This window comes from Gymnogyps californianus, unplaced genomic scaffold (assembly GCF_018139145.2).
Source record: "Gymnogyps californianus isolate 813 unplaced genomic scaffold, ASM1813914v2 HiC_scaffold_32, whole genome shotgun sequence".
NCBI lineage: Eukaryota > Metazoa > Chordata > Aves > Accipitriformes > Cathartidae > Gymnogyps > Gymnogyps californianus.
Window position 1 is genome coordinate 1505676 of NW_026114202.1, and position 26276 is coordinate 1531951.

The following is a 26276-nucleotide window of genomic DNA, read 5'->3' on the forward strand; positions in this document are numbered from 1 at the left end:
GGATGGGTTTGCATCGCACCGTATGGCTTTGCGTTGCACCCGCCGGGTTTGCAACCGCGCCGGCCGGGTTTGCACAGCACTGCATGGGTTTGCACCGTGCTGGCCTGGTTTGCATTGCGTTGGATGGGTTTGCATCGCACCGTATAGCTTTGCGTTGCACCCACTGGGTTTGCAACCGCGCTGGCCGGGTTTGCGCAGCTCTGCATGGGTTTGCACCATGCTGGCCTGGTTTGCATGGCGTTGGATGGGTTTGCATCGCACCATATGGCTTTGCGTTGCACCTGCCAGGTTTGCAACTGCGCCGGCCGGGTTTGCGCAGCACTGCATGGGTTTGCACCGTGCTGGCCTGGTTTGCACCATGCTGGCCTGGTTTGCATGGCGTTGGACGGGTTTGCATCGCACCGTATGGCTTTGCGTTGCACCCGCCGGGTTTGCAACCACGCCAGCCGGGTTTGCACAGCACTGCATGGGTTTGCACTGTGCTGGCCTGGTTTGCACCACACCCGGCTGGGTTTGCATTGCACTGGATGTGTTTGCACCGCACCAGCTGGGCTTGCATCGCGCCGTGTGGGTTTGCATCACACCCGGCCGGGCTTGCATCACGCCGCGTGACTTTGCATCACGCTGGATGCGTTTGCATCACACCAGCTGGGTTTGCTTTACGCTGGATGGGTTTGCATCGCGCCACGCGGCTTTGCATTGCACCCGTCCGTGGGGAGCCCAGGGGGGTGCTCCTGGGGGGGTCCCGTTCCCCCCTCCCCCCCCAATACTCACCACCTGGACGCACTCCATAAGGGGCAGGCGCACGGCTTGGTTGCCCGAGAGGCTGACGACGCAGGCCGGGGTGTCCGGGGTCCCCTCCAGCAGAGCCATGACGGCTTCAACACCCATCCGGCTGCCCTGCAGGGACAGGGATGGGGATGTGACCCCCCCACACCCCTGCCCCGGACCCCCTCTCCCCCAGGGCCGGGGTGGGAGGGAGCTGCCTACCAAGATGCGGTCGAAAGCGGAGGGCGTCCCACCGCGCTGGACGTGGCCTAGGATGGTGACCCGGGTGTCGTATCCCAAACGCTTCACCACCAGCTGCAAGACAGGGATGTGCCTGGATCCGGCCCCGCAGTGGGGTCGGGAAAGGGCTGGGGGGGGGGAAAAAAGGGGGGGCTTTCCCCCTCCCTGCTCACAGTTTTGATGTCATCGGAGGTGATGGCCTTGCCGTGCTTGTCGATGGCGCCCTCAGCCACGATGATGATGTTCAGCCTCGAGCCGCCCAGGCGGGTCTGGGGAGGGGGAGACGGCGGGGGTGACAACGGGGACGGGGATGGGGACGAGGCGCCCGCCGGAGCCCGTCCTACCTCCGTCAGCCTCCGGCACAAGTGATCTTCCCAGTCATCCTCGGGGGGGACTCGGGGATGAAGACCCAGTCGGCACCGCAGGCCAGGGCGGTGATGAGCGCCAGGTAGCTGGAGTGGGTAAAAAAGAGGCCGTTTAGGGTTTTTTTCCCTACTTTTTTTATCGGGAGCTGGATCTGGATGGCGGCGTGGGGACGTACCCGCAGTGGCGACCCATCACTTCCAGCACGAAGGTCCGCTGGTGGCTGCGGGAGACAGGAGTTTCACCCCACGACAAGCTTGAGTGGGGTCCGGACATCTGGGTCCCCCCCCCCCCGGCGTGGGGGACACAGGGGGGTCCCCGTCACCTCTGGGCCGTGGTAGTGATGGCATCCACAATCTCCATGATACGGTGCAACGCCGAGTCGGTGCCGATGGTCATGTCGGTGCCGCAGAAGTCATTGTCGATGGAGCCCACCATGCCCACGATGTTCAGGTAACTCGACTTCTTCGCCTCCTCCGCCGTGATCCCCCCTGCCGCAGGGTGGGACACCCCCTTTTCCCTCTATGTCCCCCCCAAAACATCCCCACGGGGCCAAACACCGGCACAAACCTCTGGCGGGGGGAAAAACCCCACCTTTTTGTGTACAACCCCCTTGATTTTGGTGCGGACCCCTTTGATTTTGGTACAAAACTCCCTTTTTCTTTCCACCCCGCAGAAGAAATCTTGGGGGGTCCCGTGGGGGGGGACACACTCACACGTACCCACTTTCACCAGCTCAGCCAAGAGGCTGCTCCACTCGGCCCGGAAGGTGTCGGCACCGGTGAGGCTGCCATCGCCGCCGATGACGCAGAGATTGGTGATGCCGCGTTTCACCAGATTACGGGCGGCTTTCAGGCGTCCCTCGCGCGTCCGAAAATCCTGGCACCGGGCGCTGCCGATGACCGTGCCCCCCTGCGGGATCCTCACGTGGGTGCTGGGTCCCCGTCCCCCCCCAGCACCCCTGTGTCCGTCTGTCCATTCCACCACACCACCACACCCACACCCCCCCCGCCCCATCCCGGCTCTGGTTTCGGGTTATTTTCAGGCTTGACCCCGGTGCCGCGGCGTAGGGTTACACCGTCTCACCCCTGCCCTGCCATCGGTGCACCGAGCTGGCCGGGCTCAGCCGCTGCTCACCATCTGCAGCATCATGGAGACGCTCTCCCACGTGGCCTCCTTGATGTTGTCCCCACCGTCCACCAGCCCCTGGTAGCCCTGGGAGGGGGGGGGACAACCTGATGTTGAAACGACCCCCCTACACACAGTTTGGGGGGGGGGGGGCTGGGAAAATTTGGGGGGGGGAGGGTTCAGCACTGACCTCATGCACGAAGTAGACCTTGGCGCCGGTGTAGATGCCCACCCGCACCACGGCACGGACGGCCGCGTTCATGCCTGGGGGGGAGGAGGAGGAGGAGAGCGTCACCCCGGGGACCCCACCACCCCCCAGGGACCCCCGAAAACCATCGTTTCCCCCCGCCTTGCACAGCGCCGGGCTCGGCCCCCCCCAGACCCCCCCCAGCAGCTGCCCGGGTTATTTTTGCCCCGTTGACATTTAGCGGCGGCGCCGCATGACACCGGGTGACAAGCGCGGTGGCGGGGGGGGGGAGCCAAGCGGAGACCCCCCCGTGGGCTGGAAGAGCCCCCCCCCCCAGTTGGGGTACCCCCATCCCTGGGGCCACCCAGGTGGAGGACAAGCTTTGGGTTGAATCCCTGCGTTTTTGGGTAACCCCAACGCTTCTCTGGCGTTGGTTTCGTACCGGAGTGCTGCCGCTGTGCTTTTAAGCCCCCCCCCCCCAAATTTTGGCATGGGGTACGTGCACCCAGACCCCCCCCCCCCCGCACCCCAAAACACCCCTGAACTCTACCCCATGGCTTCCTCACCCCACCGTCCCCCCAAGGTCACCCTCAAAACCGCAACCCAGAGAAAACCACTCGAGCAACTCAACCGGTCGCAGGATCTAGCCACCAAAGTCCCATTTTCACCTGGTTTCTCCCCAAAATGGGGCTCCACCCTCACGTAACCACCAGCTTTCGGGGGTCACCGGGGTGTCCCTTACCCTGGGCATCCCCCCCAGAGGTGAGGACGGCGATGGCTTTGCCGGCGCCCAGGCTCTCGCTGTGTCCGTGTCCCGGCAGTTTCTGCGCCATCTTCTTGGCTGGAAAAAGAGGAAAATTGGGCAAAAAAGGATGGGAAGGGTGGCGAGGTCCCCCCCGATCCCGCTGGCACCCGCAGACTGGCACCCGCCGCCCCGCCAGCCCCTAAATGGGGCCCCCGGAGGGAGGGACGGCCCCGGCACAGCGGGGGGGGGGGGGGTGTCCCCTCCCCGGCACGGTGGGGGCATGGGGGGGCACGGTCCTGCAGGGACTGGGCTGCCCTCCTTACTGGTGCCAGTCTGCCCTCCTTGCTGGTGCCAGTCTGTATTCCTTGCTGGTGCCAGTCTGTATTCCTTGCTGGTACCAGTCTTTCCTCCTTGCTGATGCCTGTCTGCCCTCCTTACTAATACCAAGCTGGTCTTACTGGTTCCAGTCTATCCTTCTTACTGGTTCCAGTTTATATTCCCTGTTAGTAACAGTCTGTATTCCCTGTGGTTACTGGTCTGTGAGTGCCAGTCTGCCCTCCTTACTGGTGCCAGTCTGTCCTCCTTACTGATACCAGTCTGTTCTCCTTACTGGTGCCAGTTTGTATTCCCTGCAGGTACCAGTCTGTCCTCCTTACTGGTGCCAGTTTGTATTCCCTGCAGGTACCAGTCTGTCCTCCTTACTGGTGCCAGTTTGTATTCCCTGCGGGTACCAATCTGTCCTCCTTACTGGTGCCAGTCTGTATTCCCTGTGGGTACTGGTCTGCCCTCCCTACTGGTACCAGTCTGTCCTCCTTACTGGTACCAGTCTGTCTTCCCTGTGGGTACCAGTCTGCCCTTCTTACTGGTTCCAGCCTGTATTCCCTGCGGGTGCCAGTCTGTCCTCCTTGCTGGTACCAGTCTGTATTCGCTGCTGATGCCAGTGTGTCTTCTTTACTGGTACCAGTCTGTCCTCCTTACTGGTTCCAGTCTACCCTCCTTGCTGGCACCAGTCTGCTCACACTGCTGGTACCAGTCTGTATGCATTACTGGTACCAGCGGGCACTGACCTGGCGGGTGCCCCCGCCTCGGGGCGGGGGGGAGGAAGGTGAGGAAGAGGAGGACGGCGGCGAGGGAGAGCGCGGCCGAGACGAGGAGCCGGGAGGCCTCGGGGGAGAGCTCGGGGACGGCCACCATCGCCCGCCCGCCGCTGTCACCGGAGCTGCTGTCACCTGAGCGGCTGTAACGGGATCGGCTGTAGGGACCGGCTATAATGGGATCGGCTGTAATGGGACCGGCTGTAGGGATCAGCTGTAGGGATCGGCTGTAATGTTATCGGCTGTAGGGACCAGCTATAATGGGATCAGCTGTAATGGGATTGGCTGTAGGGATCGGCTATAATGGGATCGGCTGTAACGGGATCGGCTGTAGGGACCAGCTATAATGGGATCGGCTGTAATGGGATCGTCTGTAACAGGACCGGCTGTAGGGACCAGCTGTAATGGGATCGGCTGTAATGGGATCGGCTGTAACAGGACTGGCTGTAGGGACCAGCTATAATGGGATCGGCTGTAACGGGATCGGCTGTAACAGGACCGGCTGTAGGGACCAGCTATAATGGGATCGGCTGTAACGGGATCGGCTGTAACAGGACCAGCTGTAGGGACCAGCTATAATGGGATCGGCTGTAACGGGATCGGCTGTAACAGGACCGGCTGTAGGGACCAGCTATAATGGGATCGGCTGTAATGGGATCGGCTGTAACAGGACCGGCTGTAGGGACCAGCTATAATGGGATCGGCTGTAACGGGATCGGCTGTAACAGGACTGGCTGTAGGGACCGGCTGTAATGGGATTGGCTGTAGGGACCAGCTATAATGGGATCGGCTGTAACGGGACCGGCTGGAATGGGATCGGCTGTAACGGGACCGGCTGTAGCAGGAGCACCCATGGGGACAAGCTGTAACGGGATCGGCTGGAATGGGATCGATCGGCTGTAATGGGAGTGCCCACAGGGACCGGCTGTAACGGGACCGGCTGTAACAGGATCAGCTGTAATGGGATCGGCTGTAGCGGGAGTGCCTACAGGGACAAGCTGTAATGGGATCAGCTGTAGGGATCGGCTGTAAGGGGTCCGGCTGGAATGGGATTGGCTGTAGGGATCAGCTATAACAGTATCGGCTCTAACGGGGATGGGCTGTAACGGCATCGGCTGTAACAGGATCGGCTGTAATGGGATCGGCTGTGCTACAACCGGCTGTAACGGGATCAGGCTCACAAAGAGCATCAGTACCAGGATCGGCTGTAGGGATCAGCTATAACGGGATCGGCTGCCCCATGGGGAGACACTGCCCCACAGGGGAAACACCACACAGAGTGGCACGGCCCCACAGCGTGAGCCCCCCATAGGGTGATACCCCCATAGGGTGACACACCATAGGGTGATACTACCCCGTAGGGTGCCCCCCTCCTCATAGGGTGACACCCTATAGGGTGACAGTGCCCCACAGCGTCCCCCCCCCCCCCATAGGGTGACACCTACCGTAGGGTGACACACTCCCATCAGGTGATCCGCTCCCCATAGGGGGACACCCTATAGGGTGACAGACCCCCGTAAGGGTTGTCGTCCCCCCCAGGGTGACACCCTATAGGGTGACACCCCCCATAGGGTGATCCTCTCCCTATAGGGGGACACCCTATAGGGTGGCACTGCCCGCCAGGCCTCCCCCTCCATGCGCTGCCACCCCCGGGACCGCCGCGCCGCCAGGGGGCTCCCTCCTTTCCCCTCCACCCACTCACAGCGCATGCGCGCCTCCCGCCCAGCGCGGCCTCCCAGTCTGGCGTCACTTCCGGCGGCGCCGCGCCCGGCGTGGAGTTCCGCTTCCGTCCGCCTCGTTGCCGGCAGCCGCTTACCGAGCCCGGGAAAGGCGCGCGTGCTCTCGGGACGCTTCCGCTTCCGGTAGGGTGGCCGGGACGGGACGGGCTGGGCTGGGGGACAGCGGCGGTGGGAGCGGCGGCGGCGGGCCTCAACCTCGGCCTGCCCCGGCCGGCGGCTCCGGGGCGGCGAGCCGGCCCCCGGCCGGGCGTAACGTGTGCGGGGCAGCGGTACCCTCCGGGTAAACGCCGGGAGGCCTCGGCCGGTACCGCCAGCCGCTGATTCTGCCCGGTGGGAGCCCCGGGGCCGCCACCAGCCCGTCTCGGGCGCTGACCGGCGGGGCCGTGCCTTTCCCTGACGTTTTTCTCGTTATCTTCGTTTTTAGAAGGAAAATCGGAGTTCGCCCGCGCCCGCCCGCTGCTCTCCGAGCCGGCCCGGCCCCTCGGGATAGAGACTGCTCCACCGCTTCTCCTCTGCCGTCTCCGCGGGGGGCTGACGGGGGCTCTTCTTCCTCAGATGTGGCCGCGGAGCCCATGAGGATGGAGGCCCGGGATGCGGCGCGGGCCAACCACGGCTCCGTGTTCAAGGCCTTTCCCCTGCCCTCGCGAGCCAGCCTGCGGGATCCGCTCTCCCAGCCGGACAGCAAGGTGGGGAGGCCGGCTGAACCTCGCCCGCGGTTCCCGGAGCCCCGGCATTGCTACAGCGAGCTCCCCCCCCATCTGGGGGACACACACACGTGGTTTTGGGGGCTAGTGGCTTCTCTGGTTCCCTTTTCCCCTTCCTTTGGGTGTCCCCGTGGGTCGGAGGCGCCTGTGGGCAGGGTCTCTCTGCGTGGCATCCCCCGAGCCTTGAGTTCAAAGCCTGCCGGGTGGTTTTGACAGCCTCGTCTCGGTAACGCCCAACACTTCTGCGCTTGCGAGAGCCCCGCTTGCGCTCTTAGTTACCGACGAGCGTGTAAAACCAAAATCACGCGTGGAATTGGCCTGTGGATGGCAAACCCACGCGTGGGTGTGCTCGGCTTACGGCCTCGGCAAGTGCGGGCACGTATCTTGACGCTGCAGTCGTGTCTGGACGAGTTGCCAGTGTAGCCGTGAAGCTGATCGTTTTTGCCCTATAACGAGATGAAATCGCTGTTTGGTTTTTCTCTCCTCGCTAAAACTGCCACCGCACCGGCAGAGCGGATTTTAGGAGGGGATGGGAGAGCGAGTCACACTTTGGCTGCATTGTCAGACCGGCGCCGGTGTGTTATTACACCAGTCTGCTTCAGTAATCACCAGTTTATAATGATGTGATTGGGGAGGAGCAGTAACGTGTCACGTCCCCCCCCGTAGTTTTATTGTGCCTGGGGTTTAAGATTGAGCTGTGCTTTCTTCTCATAATAAAAAGCTGCGATCTTCTCACACAGTTTTTACCCAACAAGATCAGCGGCTTCGCTTGCCCTGCTGGAAATGCGTCCTGCGCTCTCAATTACAGCCCAGGTAAGACATCGTTTTCTGCCCTGGACTGTCACATTTTTTCATTGTTCCCTCCCCTAAGCAGCTTGGGGACGAAGATGTGGCTCTTTATTGACTGCTGCCGTGTTTCTTCCCTGCAGAAGTCCCCTGCCCCGAGGGCTACCGGGCGGCGGGGGAGCCTCGAGCCTTTGGCTCCAGCGCCAACGGGCAGTGGAGGGGCTTGGTTCCCCCTCTGGGCTCTGTGCCGCAGAAGCCGAGGATGAGCCGAGGCTCTTACCTTGAAGCTCGCAAAAACTCCAGGTGCGTACGGCTCCCCTCCGCGTTCAACCTTCCCCGCAGAGCCCTGTGGCAGCTTCAGGTGGGGATTTTACCCACACAAACCACTGGTATCGATAGAGAGTGAATTCAGGGTGGAAATAGTTGCGTGGGTCGAGGTTAGCCGGGTCCGTAGGTGCCTTTTGGTGTTTATAAACCTCCCTGTGGCAAAGATGCTTCGTAAAGGGCGTGAGCGCTGGTTTTGAGAGGGCACAGCGTGGCGTAACCTGCCTCTCGTGGAAGCTAGCGGTGTAACGGATTGGTTTTGAACGTATCGGGAGCGCTGGGATGAGAACGGGAACATCGTTACACCACTGGGAAGTTGGGGGAGAAATAACACGTCGTCGTTTTTGCGATGAAAATGTGCTGGTTAGTGCATGCGGTGCTGGGCGCAGGAGCTAGTTTTGCAGCTGGTATAAACTCACGTTGCTTCAGACCTTTCCAGACCGGCTCAAGTCTTTATTGCTCCTGAAAATCCCCGTAGTGGCCAACGTTTGTTTGCAAACAGGGAAAATTCAATTCCACGGGAGAAACGCCCAATCGACCCGTGTATTTTTTTCACGGGCTGTTGGGTGAGCCTGAGCGTGGGAGTGGGGAGAAGCAAAGGGAGGGAGGGCGGCTGCTGTTATCGATAAATAAAAATGCCGAGAGCCGTCTTTCCAGGTGAGGTTCAGCCATTTTGTGGGGCGTGGATGGAAGCGGGAGCTGGTGGATCTGGCGGGAAGGTCTGGCCAGGGCTTTCCAGGCTGTGGCTCCTCGGCCTCGCAGTGCCACCTTGTGGCATCTGTTTGGCCACACAGGCCTCGGGAATGGTTTCGGCTCGAGCTGATGGAGAGGCAGACTTCAGCTTCGAGGTGGTTCTTAAAACGCAAATAAAATACCAATTTCTGATCGCCATTGGGTAGCCTCGTTCTTGGCTGGGTTTGGGGACGGGGGAGAATGAGATTACGGATTAAAACCAGCATAAAGTCAAATAAAAGCGTTTCTTTCTCTCCTCGCAGTGGGACGTCCAACAGTTTTGTAGGCAAATCAAACCACCATTGCCATGCATCGGCTTTTCCGATCAAACCCGCTCAGAGTCCTTCCTGGAGCGGTCCGTGTCGCCGCAGCCTGCTTAGCCCCAAGAAAACTCCCCGGCGGTTCATCAGCACGGCAGAAGAGGTAAAGAAAAGGCTGGGAGACAGTTTAGTGGGTGGATTTTTCTGAGGAGATCTCTTTTGGGCACCATGAAGTGCTTGAGGCGGCTCTAACCGACTGTCTTGTGCTGGATTCGCTCCTTCTGGCCAGGCGGAAGCTGGCTTCAGCTCTGCTCACGTTCAGACTTCGACTACGGTTGGTCTGATCGAGGCTGATGGCTGAACTCTTCAAGACCCCTGGATGTGCTTGCACTAATAAAATCATTACTTCCATGTGTATCTGCTCACTATTCACGGTGTCTTTGTTGAAATCGTGTTGGCTAGACATACCTGGTTGTTTCCCTGCAGACTGTTCGAGAGGAAGAGCGAGAGATCTACAGGCAGTTGCTTCAGATGGTCACAGGAAAACAATTTTCCACATCCAAGCCCTCTTCGCTATTCCCCTTCCATCTGTGAGTATGGAAAATGCTCTTCCCCAGCCGACAGCGCCCCGTGTATTCGCTGGGAACTTACTTTCTGTTGTTCCTAGGTCCAGGTGTTCAAATTCCAGCAAAAGCGTAGTGAAAGAAACTCCCAGCAAGAACTCCAAGCTGTTTGAAGCTCACAGCGTTGCACCAGCCAGTTCAGCGACCAGCGTCCTCGGAGCACAGGAGCAGCCGTCCCACAAACCGTCGCTCTACTCCGCCCCCAGCTATCCCTCCAATATCTTTGAGTCCAGTAACTCCACAGCCCAGCATCAGCAAGAAAATCTACCAGCATCTAACACGCAGTCTGAAGGTAAAAAAAACCCCAACCAAGCAAAAAGAAAAAACCCCAAAACCTGGCAATCAACTTCAAAGTACGTGGCAAACCCGCTTTTTTCCCTCCCCCTCTGTATTCGGACTCCTGCAGCCGTTGTGGAAGTGGCTAGCAATTGTGAGGCTAACAACATTCCATAAACTTTACTCTCTTTAGGGTCAGACTCTGTCATTTTGCTCAAGGTAAAGGATTCCAGAACCCCAGCACCAAGGTAAGAGGCTGTAAAATGGTATCTGGAGGAAGGGGTGGGTTACGCTAGCTTTTTTCATTCCTCAGAGAGATGAGAATGCAGAGTAGAAGGTGACCAGCGACTTTCTGAATGTCCCGTGAAGAGAGAGCAGTTTGCCGTAGTTCCAGGAACTTGAGTGTGATGCATCAAACCTCTTTCTTGAGACCTGGCTACAAATAGCTGGCAGATCAGTTTGTAGCTCTTACTATCGCTCTAGCAGTAGGGCTGTCCTCAGATAATACTTATAAATCACTTTTCAGGCAATTACTTACTTTGCACATGAAGGAGGACGCTTACACCTTTCCTTTCTCCCCCTTTCTAGCCTCCCGTTCTTCCAGGCAGAACTGTGGATCAAAGAACTGTAAGTACACGTTTCCTGCTCTGTTTTCCTCTCGTGAGTGTTCACGTGTAGAAATAAAACACGGATTTGTTCACATCAAACTGTGCTTTTCAGGACCAGCGTCTACGATTCACGAGCTCGGGAGAGGTGGCGGCAAATTGAAGAGCAGAAAGCGCTGGCCTTGCAGCTGCAAAGCCAGGTAACAGAGAGCAGTTGCTGAAAGAACGGTCTTTGCAAGTCCGAATGTTAAACCACAGAGTAGAAAGCAAATTGGAAATGGAAAAATGACAAGAATCGACTCCTTCGGGGTCTGGTGTCTTCATTGCTTCCCCTTCCCATGGCAGGGCTCTTGGTAGTGTCATGGCCAGGATAAACGCTCCCGCTCCGTGTCCCTTTCTGCATCTCCTGGAACAATTGGCCCCACGTAGCTCCCTCGCAAGCCCCGGAGAGGGGACTCCCCTGGACACCACCTAATCTAAAGTCCTCTCCTTCAGCGGTTGCAGGAACAGGAACACTCCGTGCAGGATTGGTGGATTTGAATCTTCGAGTACCACTTGAGAAGGAAATCCCTGTCACGGTGGTCCCAGAGGAGAAAGAGGATGCTAAGTCAGCTGACGGCGAAGAGGAGTTCCCTGAAATCACTGAGGTAAGTCTGCTTGGATCTAGCGTACGCACACAGGCGCTTGTGTGCATAAAAGATCGAGATACGAATGTGATTTCCTGAGATCCGTGCGTAGAGACAGATAGCTGTTCCCTTTTGCCACGTACATTATGTAGCGAGTTTATCCTTCGAGGAACAAAGAATAAACCTGGGTTTGAATCCAGCCTTTGTGACGGGAATAGCAGGAACTCTCCCTTCCAATGCTGTCTGTGTCCTCCCTGTAGGAAATGGAAAAGGAAATAAAGAACGTATTCCGAGGTGGGAACCAGGACGAGGTCCTCAGTGAAGCTTTTCGGTTAACAATCACTCGGAAAGACATTCAGACCCTCAATAATCTGAACTGGCTCAACGATGAGGTGAGGAGTCTACCTTGGGCCGTTAAGACGTTTTTCTTTGGCAGTTTAAAGTAGGTTGAAGTGAACAAACGTGTCTGCCTTCTCCGTGCTGAAAGAAGTCAGCGAGTGAGTAGTAGGTGTGGGCTGTGGTTCACGCTCTGGAGCAGTTAATCTATGGAGAAACTCCTGTGTAGACCAGGCACTTGAAGAAATAATAATATTGGGAGGAGTTGGGACTGACCGTGGGCATGATCAGGGCAAAAAAAAAAAGTAAATCTTAAATATAGAAGACTGCATTCCTAAATCTTTCTGGATTTTTGAAGGTTTTAAGGCGGCTGTGCCGTTGTAAATCCCCCTGGGGACAGGTGGAGGCAAAAAAAAATTTCTTACCTAATTTTGCACAGGGACAGAACACCTTATGCAGAAGTGTCAACACTCTAACGTGTCCTGGATGCTTTTTCTTTCCCAGATAATTAATTTCTACATGAATTTACTGATGGAGCGGAGCAAAGAGAAGGGTTTGCCGGCAGTTCACGCGTTCAATACTTTCTTCTTTACCAAATTAAAAACGGCGGGGTACCAAGCTGTGAAACGGTGGACTAAAAAAGTGGATATCTTCTCTGTGGATCTCCTCTTGGTGCCTATTCATCTGGGAGTGCATTGGTGCCTAGCAGTGAGTGCTTTGGTTATTCGCAGTAGAGCAGAGCTCAAGCAGGTCGTCCTATAAATTCACCTGTGGCTGAAGCTTAAAATTTCACGGCTCTCGAGCGATGCGGTTGTCAGGTGTTTGTGCGTGGTGGGGGAAAATTCATCTTTGTGGCTAAAATCAAAGTCTAGAGTGAGGAAAAAGATAGCTAGCTGCAAGTTTTTGGTGTGTTTCTAGTCTTTAAAGAAAAAATAGGCAGCTGTGAAGGTCACGTTAGGCTAGCTTGTTCTCCGGAGAAAGATCTCGTTTCCACGTTCCCACAAATTCACCTTTAGAGACATTGCCACGGGATCGTTTTAGAGAGATTTAGATGACAGATACCGCACAGCTTTCTCTACCTCCTGCCCCTGATTTGTTCCGTCCCTTCTCTTGGCTGCTGGTGGGAACAGATTGCGCGTGGCTTTTAAGCCTGCGTCAGCCTCCTTAGCTCAAACCTCCTTGGAGGATTGTTAAGCTGCCCGGAAAGGCGGTGCTCACGTGAGTGAGCGGTGGTGTGGAAATGGGGCATGGGGCCCCAAAAAACCACCTGGGGGACTCGTGGCTTCGACCGCTTAGTTATGCACACGTCAGGTGGAGCAAAGCCTCTGTAAACCTATCTGTCTGCGCCTTTAACAATAAGGATAACAGAGCGCTCTTGTGTTTTACCGGGGTGCTCTGAGGAGAGCCTGATTTAGAGATTCAAGTGGTTAAATAACCCAGCACCAAGGGGGGATTTTGGGGAGGGCTGTACCAAGGGTGTTAGAAGTCCTCTGAAATCCTTCTCTGCTGTGAGATGGTCTCAACTTACTTCTTTCTATCGGCAGAGCGCGCGTCCTGGCAAAGCGATGAGCTCTTTGTGTTGTGCGTTATTAACGAACCTCTCTTTGTGTAGGTTGTAGACTTCAGGAAAAAAACCATCACCTATTACGACTCCATGGGTGGAATAAACAGCGAAGCCTGCAGGATACTGTTGTGAGTAACACTTATTTGAGTTGTGCCTGTTTAAAAATCGGACAGCTTCTTATCTTACTCCGGAAGCGACAACCCTTCCGTGAGGACGGTCCCTTTCTGGGTCCTGAAAGGAGGATTCAGAGGAACATCCTGGTTTTCACGCTTCGTGTTTCACCGTGCGTTGCTGACGCGGTCCGCAGTTACAAAGCTGATCTGCGCGAGAGTCCTGTGCCGATGCCCTGTCTTCACCTCTTCCCAGAAGATCTGTCAGTGAGGCTGGTGTTACCTTCGTGGGTATAGACAGGTTTCAGACCCGTTCTGTTAAGGATGTCAGGCTTTACCAGTCTTACGGAGTCGTCTTGGGCATCGTCTTTAGGAGGAAGACAGCTTCTCGGACCCTGAGGGATAGCGGTCCTTCCCTTGTCCTGCAGCCGCTTGAAGAAATGACCTCTCCTGGCCCCTTCCTCCAGGTGGGAGCTTTTCCTGCCTGTGGCAAAGATCAGCTCAGTAGCTTGGCCCTTTTGTTTCGAGAAGGAGATTCGGGAGAGCGCGATGGTATACGTAGGGTGCGGGAGTGTCTCTTGTGTCAGGCCATGGATGACGGTTTGCACGGGTCTCGTCTGTACTGAGTTGCAGCAGGGCGTTACACACCGTGCCATGCCTCCAAACCAGAGCTGGGTGAAAGTTGTTCTTCCTGGCTTCAAACTGCAGAGAAGGTCTTGATTTTCCCATCCTGAGGGACGCTCCAGGAGGGAGCGGAGTTGGCTGCCTACTCTCCGAGCTCTCGTAGGAAAGGTGCTTGCACGTCAAATCCAGAACTGTTTTCCCATATTTGGAAGCTGCTTCTGAATGGAGGGTGATTTAAAATGAGCTACTGTCTGGGCAGGGGTGAAAAACCTCCTCTTTTCGAAGGTCCCTAGTCACGTAGGGCTGTCAGGCTTGATATGTATCAGATTGCGAAGTGATTTATGAAACGCAGTCGCCAGCTCCTCTGTCGCTCTGACGTTGACCCTGGGTCGGCCGTCGGTTCTGTTTCTCGTCTCGGCTTCGCTCCGACGCTGACTTGGGAATCTGATCCTGAGTCTTCTGGCATGAGGCTGAGTATGTTAGCGGAGGTGTCACTCATTCAGTCAAGGAATGTGAATAATGATAAAGACAGGCAGCAGACAGATGCCATTTCCAGTCCATTTAGCACCTTCGTTTTCCAGTTCAGGTGCTTTGCAGTCTGCGTGCACTGTGTTCATTTAAATAACTGTAAAAATGGCTGTTTCCCTTTTCCACGCTGTTCTGTGATGTTGGCCTAAAGGGAGGAAAAGGAAAGGAAGAGTATAAAATCTTTGGAAATGGCTCAGGGCAGCGTCTCTTCCTTTCGCTGTGTGGCTTCTGCCTCTGTGTTCAAGAACGGTGCAAGCGGAGCTGGCCTGCCTTGGGGCAGGGATGGTCTGGGTGAAATCAGTTCCTTTCAGCCTGAATTTCTGTGATTCCAAGGAAGAAAGCACGGACGTCTGGTGAAGTGAAGCACCTGGGAGGTGAGAGGGGGACCCAGGAGTCCTGCCCGTGGTTCGTTTAGGGGTCTGGGACGAGGAAGCAGGTCCCCAAACTGGTGGTAGAGAGTACCAGAGGATACAAAGTGTTTTGGTCACGCAGGGTGAGTGGTAGAGAGCCGGGATTTCAGGTCGCTGTTGCCCTGGACGTAATTGTTTTCCCTCTGTTTCCTTTTAGGAGGCTTTTATTGGTTGAATGCAGTGGGAGGATCACACCGGGAAGAAGGGACGGAGGTCCTATTCATGGTTAGTGACCCTTTCATGCTTTCAATCTTTAGAGCTTCCTAAAGGTGGTGAGTGTCGTACCGTTAGCCAGACTTTACAGAGGAGGGAAACTGAGGCACAGGGAAGGTAACAGATTAAATACAAGGGCCACTGGCCAGGCTAGGAGTGAGTAGGGACCAGAGATGTTCGTGGTTTGGTGGCTGCCGTGCTTTGTTTCAGCATCTGGGCTTTCACACAACTTGGGTGTGAGACCTGGAGAGGATTTTAAGAAAGCTGCCGTTGGGTTTTTTGGGGGTTTCTCCTTGGGCAACACGGTGCTCGGTATCTCGTCTCTGCTGGAAGGGTCTGTGTTTTGGAGTGGACATAAACGACCTGTTAAAATTAGTTTAAAAGCTTGATTCTAGCGTACCAAGGCTGGAGGAAAGCTTAGGGGATAGAGCGCACAAAGCGACTCATGCCTGTGAAATGTTCTTATCTCCTGCTAGCAGCAGCGCTTGAAATGCTTACCTTTACATGCCCTTTACTTCAAGGCTCTTAGACATTTAGCAGTGTGCTGTGGAGTTGATTTCAACAATTCCCTGAGGCACCTGGTCAGGTTTTTGTGTGTAAGCACTGTAGAGGGCGAAAATCCATTTTCACATTTAGGAAAACGAGATTAAAAGCCCGCAGTATTTGACGGGGTATCTCAGGCACGTTGGGTTGTGATTTGGCCTGTAATTCTGCTTAAAAATTCTGTGTCAAGCTTTTTTCTCCTTGAGGTCCTGACAAAGTTCATTAATTAAAGTTCTGCTTCCCGAAGTTGTCTCGCGATTTGAAGTCAAGGCGTTTTCTTTCAGTCCTCTCCTAAAAGGTGGTTCAGGCTCTTTCCTAGGCAGGACCGGTGCTGTATTTCTTACGCGATGTGTCTGATGTTCACTGATCTCCGTGTGCAGGCTAGATTGCTGGAGGCTGCTTTTAGGAAACCACACGGGTGATGGTCACAGTTAATGTGAACTGCGCCTGGTGGGTTATTTCCTCGCTCTTCTAGAAAACAACTCAAAATTACCTGGCTGCTGTGCGTGGGTCGGCATTGCAGCTGCGGCTTGGGGTAGTTGCAGATAAAACTGGACGCGCTGAAGCCGCCTGATCGCTTTGTTCGCTGAAGCTCCGGCACCGTTTAAACTTCACTGGTTTCTTCCCTGTCTGCCAGACGAGTCTCGCGCTCGGATCCTCTCTCCGCCCCCGTTCCGTATGTGCAAACCCCGTCCACGTGGAGACATTGCTTGGAGGCTCATCCCGGTTCCTCGTGTGATGCATCCTTATATTTATCTGCACAGCTTCGCTCCCCGTCTCTAACGTGCAAAACAGAGTGGGCCGTGTGCTGCTGCTCTTTTTTTAGCTGAGGATTCAAGTGGGTTCTGTAGTAGGCAGTAATTGCCAGGATTTTTTTTTTTTAATTGCAATTGAAATGAGGCCGTTTAATTAATTAATGTTTTCACTATGTTTGTATTGTGATGCAGATAGTCTGCTCCCTTCCTCCCGCCACTGTGCTGGAGGCTCAGCTCAACCTTATTTTGAACTCGTTGCAAGGAGTTTCTTCTCCGTCCATTAGGTTTTATTTTTGGAGATGAGATATGGAGACTTCTCATGCTCAGTGAAAGGGTTTTTTTTTTTTTTTCCGAGATTTACCCCCTGCTGATCTTGTCTTGTCCAAACTGCAGCCGAGTCAAAGCAGCCAAGCAGAGAGCTTCCCAAGAGCAATTACAGCAGTCGCTGGCAGCCAGCAGACCCTGTGCTGGGGAACTGGGCTGGGAGTGTGCGTCCAGCTAATGAAGGCTGATAGAAAATGCTTGTCTGGACCTAATCTGGTCTCGGGGGAATGCCAGGAGGAAGACTTCCCTCCTTGACGCTCTTACATTCAGCAAAACTTATTTCTGGCTGCTTTCTAGGGATACAGTCGCTAGAATGGAGCTGTCTCCGTGTCCAGAGGCAGCTGGGTGGTTCTGCTGCCACTTCGAGTACTTGGTTCAGCGGCCCCTGGGTGTTTCAGGGACTCTTCAGCCCACGAGAGTTTTCTTTGAATACTTCTTTAAAGTTATGATAGAGGAAAGTTCCCTGACTGGCACCAAGGCAGCGAGTCTGACCCCACATCTTTTGGCCTTGTCTGCAGGTCGCGTCACCCCCTTCTCCCATCGCGTTTCGGCGTTTACTAACAGCAAGATGCGATTTAGCCAAGTCTTTGTGGATCAGATTTCCGAAAGATGGCACATCTCCCCGCGTTGGCGGCCAAACCCGCCTCCCTCTCCGTGCCAGGTGCTCTCTTGACCCCTCCGTTCGAGCCAGCAGCATCTAATCCTTTGCTTTTCCTTTCCAAACTTTCTGATCACAGCCGCAACAGTGAGAAGGCTCCTTGGGCTGTTTTGAGAAGATGCCAAATGGGAAGGAGATGGTTTCTGTAAATCTTCCCAGTCCTTTTGGTAACCAAAATGAGCAGAAAGTGTCTGCAAAGCTGAGTGTCACATAATGACGCCGGCGGCCAACAGAGAGGGGCTTCTTTAGGGCCGTTAAGAATGTCTTGGGCCCATCGCCTCGTCTCCTCGGCCTCCATCTCGTCCACCTTGATGCCTGTGTCCTTCCTGAGCTTCCCTTTCCGTAATTCCCAGTGAAGGGAATGGTTCAAAGTGTTCATATCTGCAAAGGAAAAAGCGTGGCAGTTGCTTGGGCATCCTTTGGGCATGGTCTTGGCAGAGTTTCTAAACTTTTTCAAGGAGGCAGGAAAAAAAGCCCACTTTTCTGTTCTTCCAGTGGTACAATTTAGGCCAAACTGGTGGAAGCCTCTTTGGGCAGAGGAGATGGGCCGATACCCATGAGCTGTCCTTGTTCTCCGGTTCTAGGAACTGGAATGGGACTGGCTCTGCAGCTCTTCTGCCTCTGCTGAAGGCTTGTGAAAGGTATTTGACATCCCACCCCCGCCACGGCTGGCTCCTTCTCCCCCTTGTGCTCCCCGCTTGACTCAATCCCTGTAAAAGCATCTCGCAGAGGACTGTGGTGTGGCTTTTCCCAGGGCTACCTCCCCTCCATCCCCAAGCCTGGGCCCTTATTTGAGAAAATCAGGCTCATCTTCCCTAGTTGCCTCTCCTTGAAAGCACTTGCCATCTGTCTTCTGCTGTGGTTAAGAAGAAATCACATCAGGAGTGGAAGGGAAGCCTGGGAGAAGAGCTCCGGGAGAACATCTGCCGGCAAGCTGAACCCACCACCAGCCTGGAGGGGAGCTTCGTGGTGGGTTTTTTTGATGCTTTACACACAGGGAGATTGTTCCGGAGCTGCTGGGATGCTGTTAAGGTTGTGACAAATTTACTCCTGTCTACCTTCACGCTCAGTAAGATCCTCAAAAGCCTAGAGCCGCCAGGTCGCAGGCCGCCGTCAGAGACGCAGCGCAGCTCTCCAGTCTCCCCTCGAGCATAACGCTCTGCTTGCAGGAGCCTGTTGAGGCAGCCCCGTGGCTGCTGAGCTTTTCTCTGCCGTGAGTCACTCTCCGATGAATTAGATTTGTTCTCGCTGGTTTATTTGTGGTTTTGACTCTCTGCTTGGCAGGTACTTTTTTTGGATGAGTTTTTAAGTTCTACTTGGTCCTTCTTTTGACTGCCTCAAAGCCCGGGTCTGTAGAGCCCTTTTTAAAATGGCCAATACCGAGACGAAAATATTGGACTTCCATTTTGCGTTAATTCTGCAAACATGGCAGAGGACACCTTAGGTAAACTGACATATAGTGTACTGGCTGGTTTCCCCCGTTCCTCTAAGTAAGCTTTCTTTGTTCTCTTATTCCTACAGGCAATACTTAAAACAGGAAAGCCTTGACAAGAAAAGGAAAGAGTTCGACACTAATGGCTGGTCGTTGCTGAGTAAGAAGAGTCAGGTAGGTTTGTGCCGTCAGAGGTTTGGAGAAGGGGTCTCTCTTGGTTCTTGCTTTTGTTCTTGACCCAGAAGCGCCTTTCCTGGCTGGTTTTCCCGACGGACGCGTTCTCGTGGTGACTCTAGGGGGTGAACAAATCCCAGATCTTCAGTGGCAGGCTGCTGCGCTAGAGATTCCCATCCAGCCCTACGTGGAAGTAGGGAGGCTTTCGTGAGCCAGGGGTGCCCCAGTGCCACCTCCATTCCTGCTGCCCGCTTTCTTTTCTTCATCTCCCCTTACTCCCGCTGGCATTCGCCCATCCGTGCAGACCTGCCTCGTCAGGACTCGTTTGAGAGAGTTCCTTCACTTGGAGCTCTTCGTCCTTAGAAGCGAGCGTGGCGGGGGCTGGCTCCTCTGGAAATGACGTTTGGGTTTGTGTCCTTTCGTTAAAGGAGATCCCGCAGCAGATGAACGGCAGCGACTGCGGGATGTTTGCCTGCAAATACGCTGACTGCATTACCAAAGACAAGCCCATCAACTTCACTCAGGTAAACCCCACGCTGGCGTGCCCCTTGTGCTCGGGGAGAGCTGGGCGCCTGGCACGCACTTGTGCATATTCTGATTATTTTTTTTCCCCCAAACGCCCTTTGCCGCCTTCTCCGCGGGTTTAAAGTGTCCCCAGCGCGCGTGGGGATCGTACTGCTGCTCCTTGGAGTAGAGCTGACACGAGGCACTGGGGGTGGTTCTTTACACCGTGCAAAATTGTTCCTCTGAAGCCATCCTCGGGTTTTCTGTCGTACCCGAATCCATGGGGCGTGTCACCGATGCAGCGGGGGAAAGCTCACAAACCCATAATGGGACCCGCTCATAGTGGTAATGAAAGCGGGGCGTTGTAGCCCGAATCTCAGGTAATTTCGGTGTTACTTAACGCTGTCGGCCTCCATGGAATATCCCATGCGTGAATATTTTACTTCTAATTATTACAGAATATCATCAGAGTTACATTATTACCTAGATCTCATCCGCTGTCCTGTTTTCAATAATCGGAAAGTAAATTTTCCCCCAAGAAAGGCACCGCTTAAAAACCTGCACCCAGGAGAGCGGCTGCTTGAGAAATGATCCAGCAACGACAGACATGCTGATGTACGTTTTCTTTCTCTTCTCTCTCTTTTCCCCCCCCCCTACCCAAAGCAACACATGCCCTATTTCCGAAAGCGAATGGCCTGGGAAATCCTTCATCGCAAGCTGTTATGATGACGTTGCGCCGAAAGCCGCTTCCTTACGAGATTGTATCAGAAGTGCCCAGATTTGCCCTGCTCGGCAGCCTGAGCCGTGGCAGGCGTGGACCTGCCCAGGGCTTCAGTCAAAGACACAGCAAACGAACTCTGTATCATATTTTTTATAAAACACCATTCACGGACCAATGCGCAATAGAAATGTTCAGAAGCACACTTGCCTTTTTTTTTTTTTTTTCCCCCTTCTTTCTTTCTTTTTTTTTTTTTTTTTGTATTTCAAGACCTATTTTTACAAGCAATTTCAGGTGCTGAGACTCGAGGGGGCAGCTTCGGACATTCAAGGAACTTTTTAAATTTTTCTGCTTTTTTTTTTTTTTTTTGCAGCTCTTGCTGCCAGCTTTGCCGAGCCGACGGCGCGACTCGGCTTGGGGGGGGAAGCTGGATTTCAGGGGAAGGGAAGGCACTTAGGTGGCTCTGGATGCTCTGCGCGCTGGGAGAGCTCTAAGTCGGGCGGGCGAAAACCTATTTGGGGGTGGATGTAAGCAGGGTTTGCTCGTAGAGGAATGGTTTTGATGTGTCCTCTGCTCCTGTATTATCTCCCCTCTGTCCTCAAAGCCAGCATTTTCTCGCCCAGCACAAACTCGGCCCTTGATCACCTATCCTAAGATTATAACCTGGCACCCTCGGTTCTTGGAACAGCTTCGGAGAGCCGGGCAGGGGGCTGGCGGCGGGGTTGGGCATCCCTCGAGGGTGGCAGGCAGGAGCTGGGGGGGGGGGAAATCTCTGAAAGTAACTTGTTTGTTAAATGCCGTTTTTGCAGAGTCATTTTTCTTCCTGAGGAATTGGTCTCCCAGTTCTTTTAGCATCAACTGTTTACGGAAATTCAGGTACAAAACTGTAGAGTAGAGCCGATGCGCCCTTGAATTGTTTTGTATATATTTCCAAACGTTTTTTTTTTTTTTCCGGAGTGACAAAGAACAAAGTCTGCGTGTGCGTTGGGTTTGTTGTTTTGGGGTTTTTTGGGGGTTTTTTTTTGTCTTTTTTCTTTTTTTTTTTTTTCCTCCTGCCCTGGCTTTGCCTCCTCGCAGGAGCTGGGGCCGCGGCTTCTTGCCACCTTTGTCCTTGTGCGGAGGGCCCCAGCTGAGCGGAATGAATCGCTCCTCTCTCTCCGTGATATTTTGCACATGTTTTGCCTGGGGATAAAGGCTGACGCGAGGTCAAAGGTTGCATTGAAGGCAGGCACCGTAGTCAAGTCGAGAAGTGCTTCCAAAGGTAGCTCCGAGTACATCCAACGTGCGACTCCCGGGAGCCTTGAGGACGAGCTGCGTCCCCGTCAGTCACGGGGAGGGGAGGGGGGAAGAAGTAAAATATTCAGAAGCACTTCAATCCTTCCAAAAATGGGATTTTTTGGGGGGGATGCCCCGATGCTTCTGAACATTTTAGCCCAAGCGCCTCGTTCCTCTGGGCTCCCCGGATGGTCTCGGATGGGGCTGTGCCGATGTTTTCAACTGTTTTAATTTATTCTCAAGTGCGATGTGGGAGGAAGCGGCGAGTGTTTGACAAGCTTCCCAAGCCGCTGAACCTGCTTCTTTTCTCTCGTGTACATAACCTTTTTCAGTATAAGTAAAGAGTGAAATAATGTCCACTTTTGTATTTTTGTCTCCAGATAGGGAGGGATATTTTATACATTTTTTCTCTACCTGTAAGCAGTAGTTTTGTACAAAAATTTCTCCCTTTCACCCCTTGCCTCCCGCCAGGTTGTGTTCTTTGTAGGCTGGTTTGTACCCCTTCTCTCTCCCCTCCGTGTGTTTTATACCGACTTCATTTACTACCTTTTTCTATCTTTTACTGCAAGTAAAGATCTGAGGAAAAAAAAAAAACTAAACAAAAAAAAGTAACGTATCTTTTCTCTTTTTGTGCGCGTGTCGTGATTCCCTGTTAAATAATGCTGTATCCCTGCACCGGGAGCCGGAGCCCTCGCTCAGGGAAAGCTGTTTTGCGTAATTCACCCTCTAGTTAAAATAAATCACTCTCAGCAGGCCCGGGCGCTCGCAATACGGAGCTGTTTTAGCCCAATTTGATGGAGGAAGGAGCCAGAGCTGCTGCAAGCTGGAGTTAAAAGGCCTTTACAGTCGCCCACTGGGTGTTATCGCCTTTGATTTTCCTGCTTTCTGGAGCTGGAGGTGGTGAGTTGGGAACGGGGATCCTGTCCCAATAATCTGCTTTAGGGCTTCGGCCCTTCCCACCCCTGGGAAGGAGCTTCCAGCCCCCGCCGCCCCGCTCTGAACAGTAGTTCTGGGCTGAAAGAGCCCCTTACAATGTCCCAGGAACAAAATCAACAAGTCCCATGTTTTCCTTGGCTCCCTGCTCCCAAAAAAGCCAGGGAGAAAATGGTCCCGTCAAAGGCGGCTTGTGCCTCGCCTGTGCTGGTACCCCGAAGAGGCTCACACCCCCTCCCCGGCCGCGCGGCTCCCAGCCCTCTGCGGCCACCAAAAATGCATTCAGCATTTATTCCTGCCCTTCTTTCTGGCTTATTAATAGAATAAATCATATTGCCCAGCCTGCCTGGCCGTCCCAGTCTGGGGATTTTCAGGTCATATTGACTTTTTCCTCCTTCCTGTATCCTTATTCCTAGACATGAGCAAGATTTTTGCCCGATATTTCCAAAGAGCCAGTTATTAGCGTCTCTGACATTCCTTACAAACACACACGTGGCTTCTGTAAATACTCACGTCGCTGTCTCCCACCCCAGGGCTCAATGCTCCATTCATCTGCTCCCAACGCTGTGCCTAGAAGTCGGGAATTACCTGCCCTACTCTATGTGCTAACGAGCGTTTATAGCTCGGATGCCTCCAGAAGCCTTTATGGTGTGATTTGCATCTCCCCGGGCCTCCGTCTTCCCCCCCGCCCCGCTCCGAGGAAGGGGTTCGGTGGGGGCTTCTCGCAAAATCTTGCGGGTATCGGGGTGGACGCAAGGAAGCAGCGCTGCGGGACGGAGAGCCGGTGCTTCTCCGGCTGCCTGCTGCTCGCCATCGGGGTATTTCGGAGCGATGCTCCCTGATCCGCTTCCACGCGAGAACGTGGTTGTGCCTCTGCAAACGTCACCGGTCAAAAACCTTCGCAGATTATTGCTGAAAAGAATCGAGTTTGTTTCTTTCCTCCCGCGGGCGAGGTGCTCCCTTCTGCCCCGGGGACCCTTCTCCATCCTTCCCTCCTGCTCTAGCTGTCCTTCTGGGTTCCCAAAAGGAGGAAAACGAGAGTCGTATCTGCTGAAAATTCACGGTTGTCCCTTTTTCCCCGGCTCCCCTCTGCAGCAGGGCTTGGCGGGACGTCCCCGGACCCCACGCCGGCCCCGCTGGTTTCCGCAGCGGGTTCCAGCGTTCCCTCCGGCCGGCGCCGACCGACTCCAATATTGACCTGGACCAGATGGATTCAAACAGGGAGCGAGCCCATTGCCAAGAGACGGTTGGGGTCATCTTGATACGCCTCCTCCATGGAGAACTTCTGGCTTCCTCCTCAATTTAGTGGGTAAATAGATGATCTCCGGCGCTCGGTGTAGAGCGAGGATGGGCCAGGACCTTCTCTTGGTCCATTGGGCCACCTCTCGCTGGGCTTCCTAGCCTAATCCTTGCCTTCCTGGGTGGAGGAGCTTCTCTCAGTGGAAGATGGGTGCCTGAGCCATGGAGTTGCTCCCAGCACCTCCAACCGCTGATGCTGACGGAGGAGGTCTGGCTTTCAGAGCTGCAGTGGATCTGATCTCCTTCCTGTTGCGTTTTCACCACGGGTGAAGCATCTGGCCAAATACTGAGCTCTGGCTGCAGCAGGTTTTGGGGTCTGGTGACCCCAAGTCCCTTGAACAAAGGGCAGGACCCAGAGCGGAGGTCCTGACGCCGGGAGGTCCCTCATGGCGATGGTTGGGTGCAACCATCTGTCCGACGGCCGTGCCTGGAGTAGCTCGATGTCCGTATCGATGGTTGAGGGACCAGGGAGGAGGCACTGCGGGAGTCTTGATGCCCAAGTGTGGACATGGCATCCCGAAGATCTTCCCATCCCCAGGAGATCCTCACCAAGCCACCCTAGGCATCCCACCGCAACCCATCGCCCCAAATCCCATCGGCAAAGCGCATCCCCCCCCCTCCCCTTCCCTCAGCCCGCCCGGGTGCAGAAGGTGACACGGTGACAAGCGTCGCTCCGTCTCCCACCCCCTCGATGCTGAATCCATCACGGCTGCTATGAAAAAAAAAAAAAAAAAGAAGGGGAGGAAGGGGGGGGGGAAAAAAAAAGCCGTTTGGGACAAAAATGCCCTTTGTGGGCTGCAGCGAGCAGCCGCGTGTTGCGATTGGCATCCGCATTGTTGGGTAAACTTTGTCCAGCCCGGCCGCCTCGCTGCCGGCGCTCCAGCGAAATAATTAGGCGAGTTCCTATAAAGGCGAGTCCCAGATTTACGGCGTGTGCGGACACAGACGTCCTTGTGCCGGGGTGGATGGGGGGGGACACACACACACACATCCCTGGGCTGCAGCCCCTTGTACCCCGAAACTAGGGGCAGATGCTCCAAAACTTGGGGCAGATACCCAAAACTTGGGGCAGATGCTCTGGGGGTGCGTTGGACCGTGAGCCTGGAAAATGGCTGGGGAGGAGTTTCCATCCAAGCTCTGGGTGCTTTTGGGGTTCCCCCCCCACCCCGATGTGGGGGTGCTCAAGGCTTCGGAGGCGGGGGGGCTCTGCTTTGGGTCCAATTCTTGGCATTTAAGGACCTGGGGGGGAGGGTTAATCCCGACGTCCCTCTTGTCCCCTCATCTTTGATTTCATGGGGTGCTGGATTTGCTTCGGGGGAAGATTTGGGATGCCCCCCCCCCCCCCCATTCCCAGCAGCCTGGGATCCCCGAATCCCACCCTCTGCTGCAGCTGGGGACCGCACAGCTCAGAGCCGGGCGGGATGCAGGATTCGGCCCGGCCAGCGATGCCAGCTCAGCCCGGAGGACCCCAGCCCCGCTGCGGGGTGAGGCGTGACTCAGTTTCCCCTCTTGCCCCCCAACTGCCAGCAACTTGGGGGGGGGGGCAGGGACACGGTCCCTCTAGATGTCACTGTCGTGTCCCCCCCCCCGAATGCCACCACGGTGCAATTTTTGGTCCCCCAAACGGACGAGGCGGGGGTGGGACTGCACACTCCACGACACTCTTGATTGTAATTTCTCCTAACGATGGACCCAGCCCAACCCCGGCCCCCCCACCCCCCGCCCGTCCCCGCCGCCCAGCCAGGGTCCCCCCACAAATCCCCCCACACCCCGCTAATCCCTCCATCCCCGGTGCCTCATTAGGCCTCACGACCCCGCTGCTTTTTTTCCGCTCCCTTTCCAAAAATAAATAAAAAAACAACCCCAAAACCTTCCCCCCCCCTCCCCAAACCTTCGCCCCTGCCGCCCCATCCCACCCCGAGCCCGGTCTCCGTTCAAGCCGCGGGACCCTCGAGCCGGCCCCCGTAAGAAACGTTGCTTTTAGGGGTTGGGTTTTTTTTTTTTTTTCTCTCCTCCCTGATTTATTTAATTTTTTTTTCTTTCTTTTTTTTTTTCCCTTTCCTTTCCTTTTTTTTTTTTCTCCTTTTTTTTTTTTTTTTTTTTTTTTCCGGCATCCTCCGGCCTGGGACACAGAGGGCGGCTTTGTGCCGGCTGGAGGACGCCGCGGGGCAGCGCTTGGGGCCCTGGCTCCTTGCCACCCCAAATAGGTGGCCTTTGCGGGGTGGGGGGTAGAGGCGGGAGAGGAGGGGGGGGGGACACACACGACCCAGCATCAAAGGATGCTGAATCCCTCGCTATTCCCCCCTCTTCCTTGCTCCGGCGGGGAAAAAAGGGGGTGAAACCCCCATCCTACGCCTTGGGGTTAGGAAGTGGAGTGGTTTCGGGAGGTGCTGGGGGGTCCCTGATCCCAGAGCTGGGGGCTGAATTTTGGGGTGCCTTTTGGGGTCACCTTTTGGGTTTGGGATGGATACTTTGGGGTTTGGGATGGATAAAGGGGGGGGTGTCGCAGCAAGGATGGGCTTTGGGGTGCTCTGAGCAGCCGGGAGGTCCCCGGGAGACGGAGGTTGGGGACGTGTCCCCTGCCCCAGCAGCCGGTGACCCCATATCTCAGCCAGCCCCCCCCAAACCAGCCCCGTCACTCCCTGTAAGGATACGGCATCAAGGACCAACCCAGGG

The 26276-nt window shown here is 55.2% G+C and overlaps 2 protein-coding genes across 2 annotated transcripts in view; one reads left to right on the forward strand and one right to left on the reverse strand.

The window, feature by feature from the left end:
• Window positions 1-3541, reverse strand: part of LOC127028360 (ATP-dependent 6-phosphofructokinase, muscle type-like) — a 4229-nt gene extending 688 nt beyond the window's left edge. Inside the window, 11 exon segments of the mRNA XM_050914065.1 lie at window positions 775-900; window positions 991-1083; window positions 1182-1277; window positions 1353-1402; window positions 1405-1460; window positions 1550-1594; window positions 1697-1862; window positions 2094-2283; window positions 2509-2586; window positions 2690-2763; window positions 3429-3541. Coding sequence (XP_050770022.1) covers window positions 775-900; window positions 991-1083; window positions 1182-1277; window positions 1353-1402; window positions 1405-1460; window positions 1550-1594; window positions 1697-1862; window positions 2094-2283; window positions 2509-2586; window positions 2690-2763; window positions 3429-3519 — 1065 coding nt within the window. The 5' untranslated portion in view covers window positions 3520-3541.
• Window positions 3542-6697: 3156 nt separating this feature from the next.
• SENP1 (SUMO specific peptidase 1) lies at window positions 6698-20296 on the forward strand. Its single transcript, XM_050914124.1, is given in 17 exon segments — window positions 6698-6950; window positions 7709-7781; window positions 7898-8057; window positions 9074-9233; window positions 9557-9660; window positions 9738-9985; window positions 10163-10217; window positions 10558-10596; window positions 10690-10774; window positions 11070-11100; window positions 11103-11221; window positions 11461-11592; window positions 12041-12244; window positions 13149-13228; window positions 18787-18871; window positions 19300-19395; window positions 20039-20296. Coding segments are annotated over 17 exon segments (1848 nt in total). The 5' UTR covers window positions 6698-6836; the 3' UTR covers window positions 20102-20296.
• Window positions 20297-26276: the final 5980 nt, after the last annotated feature.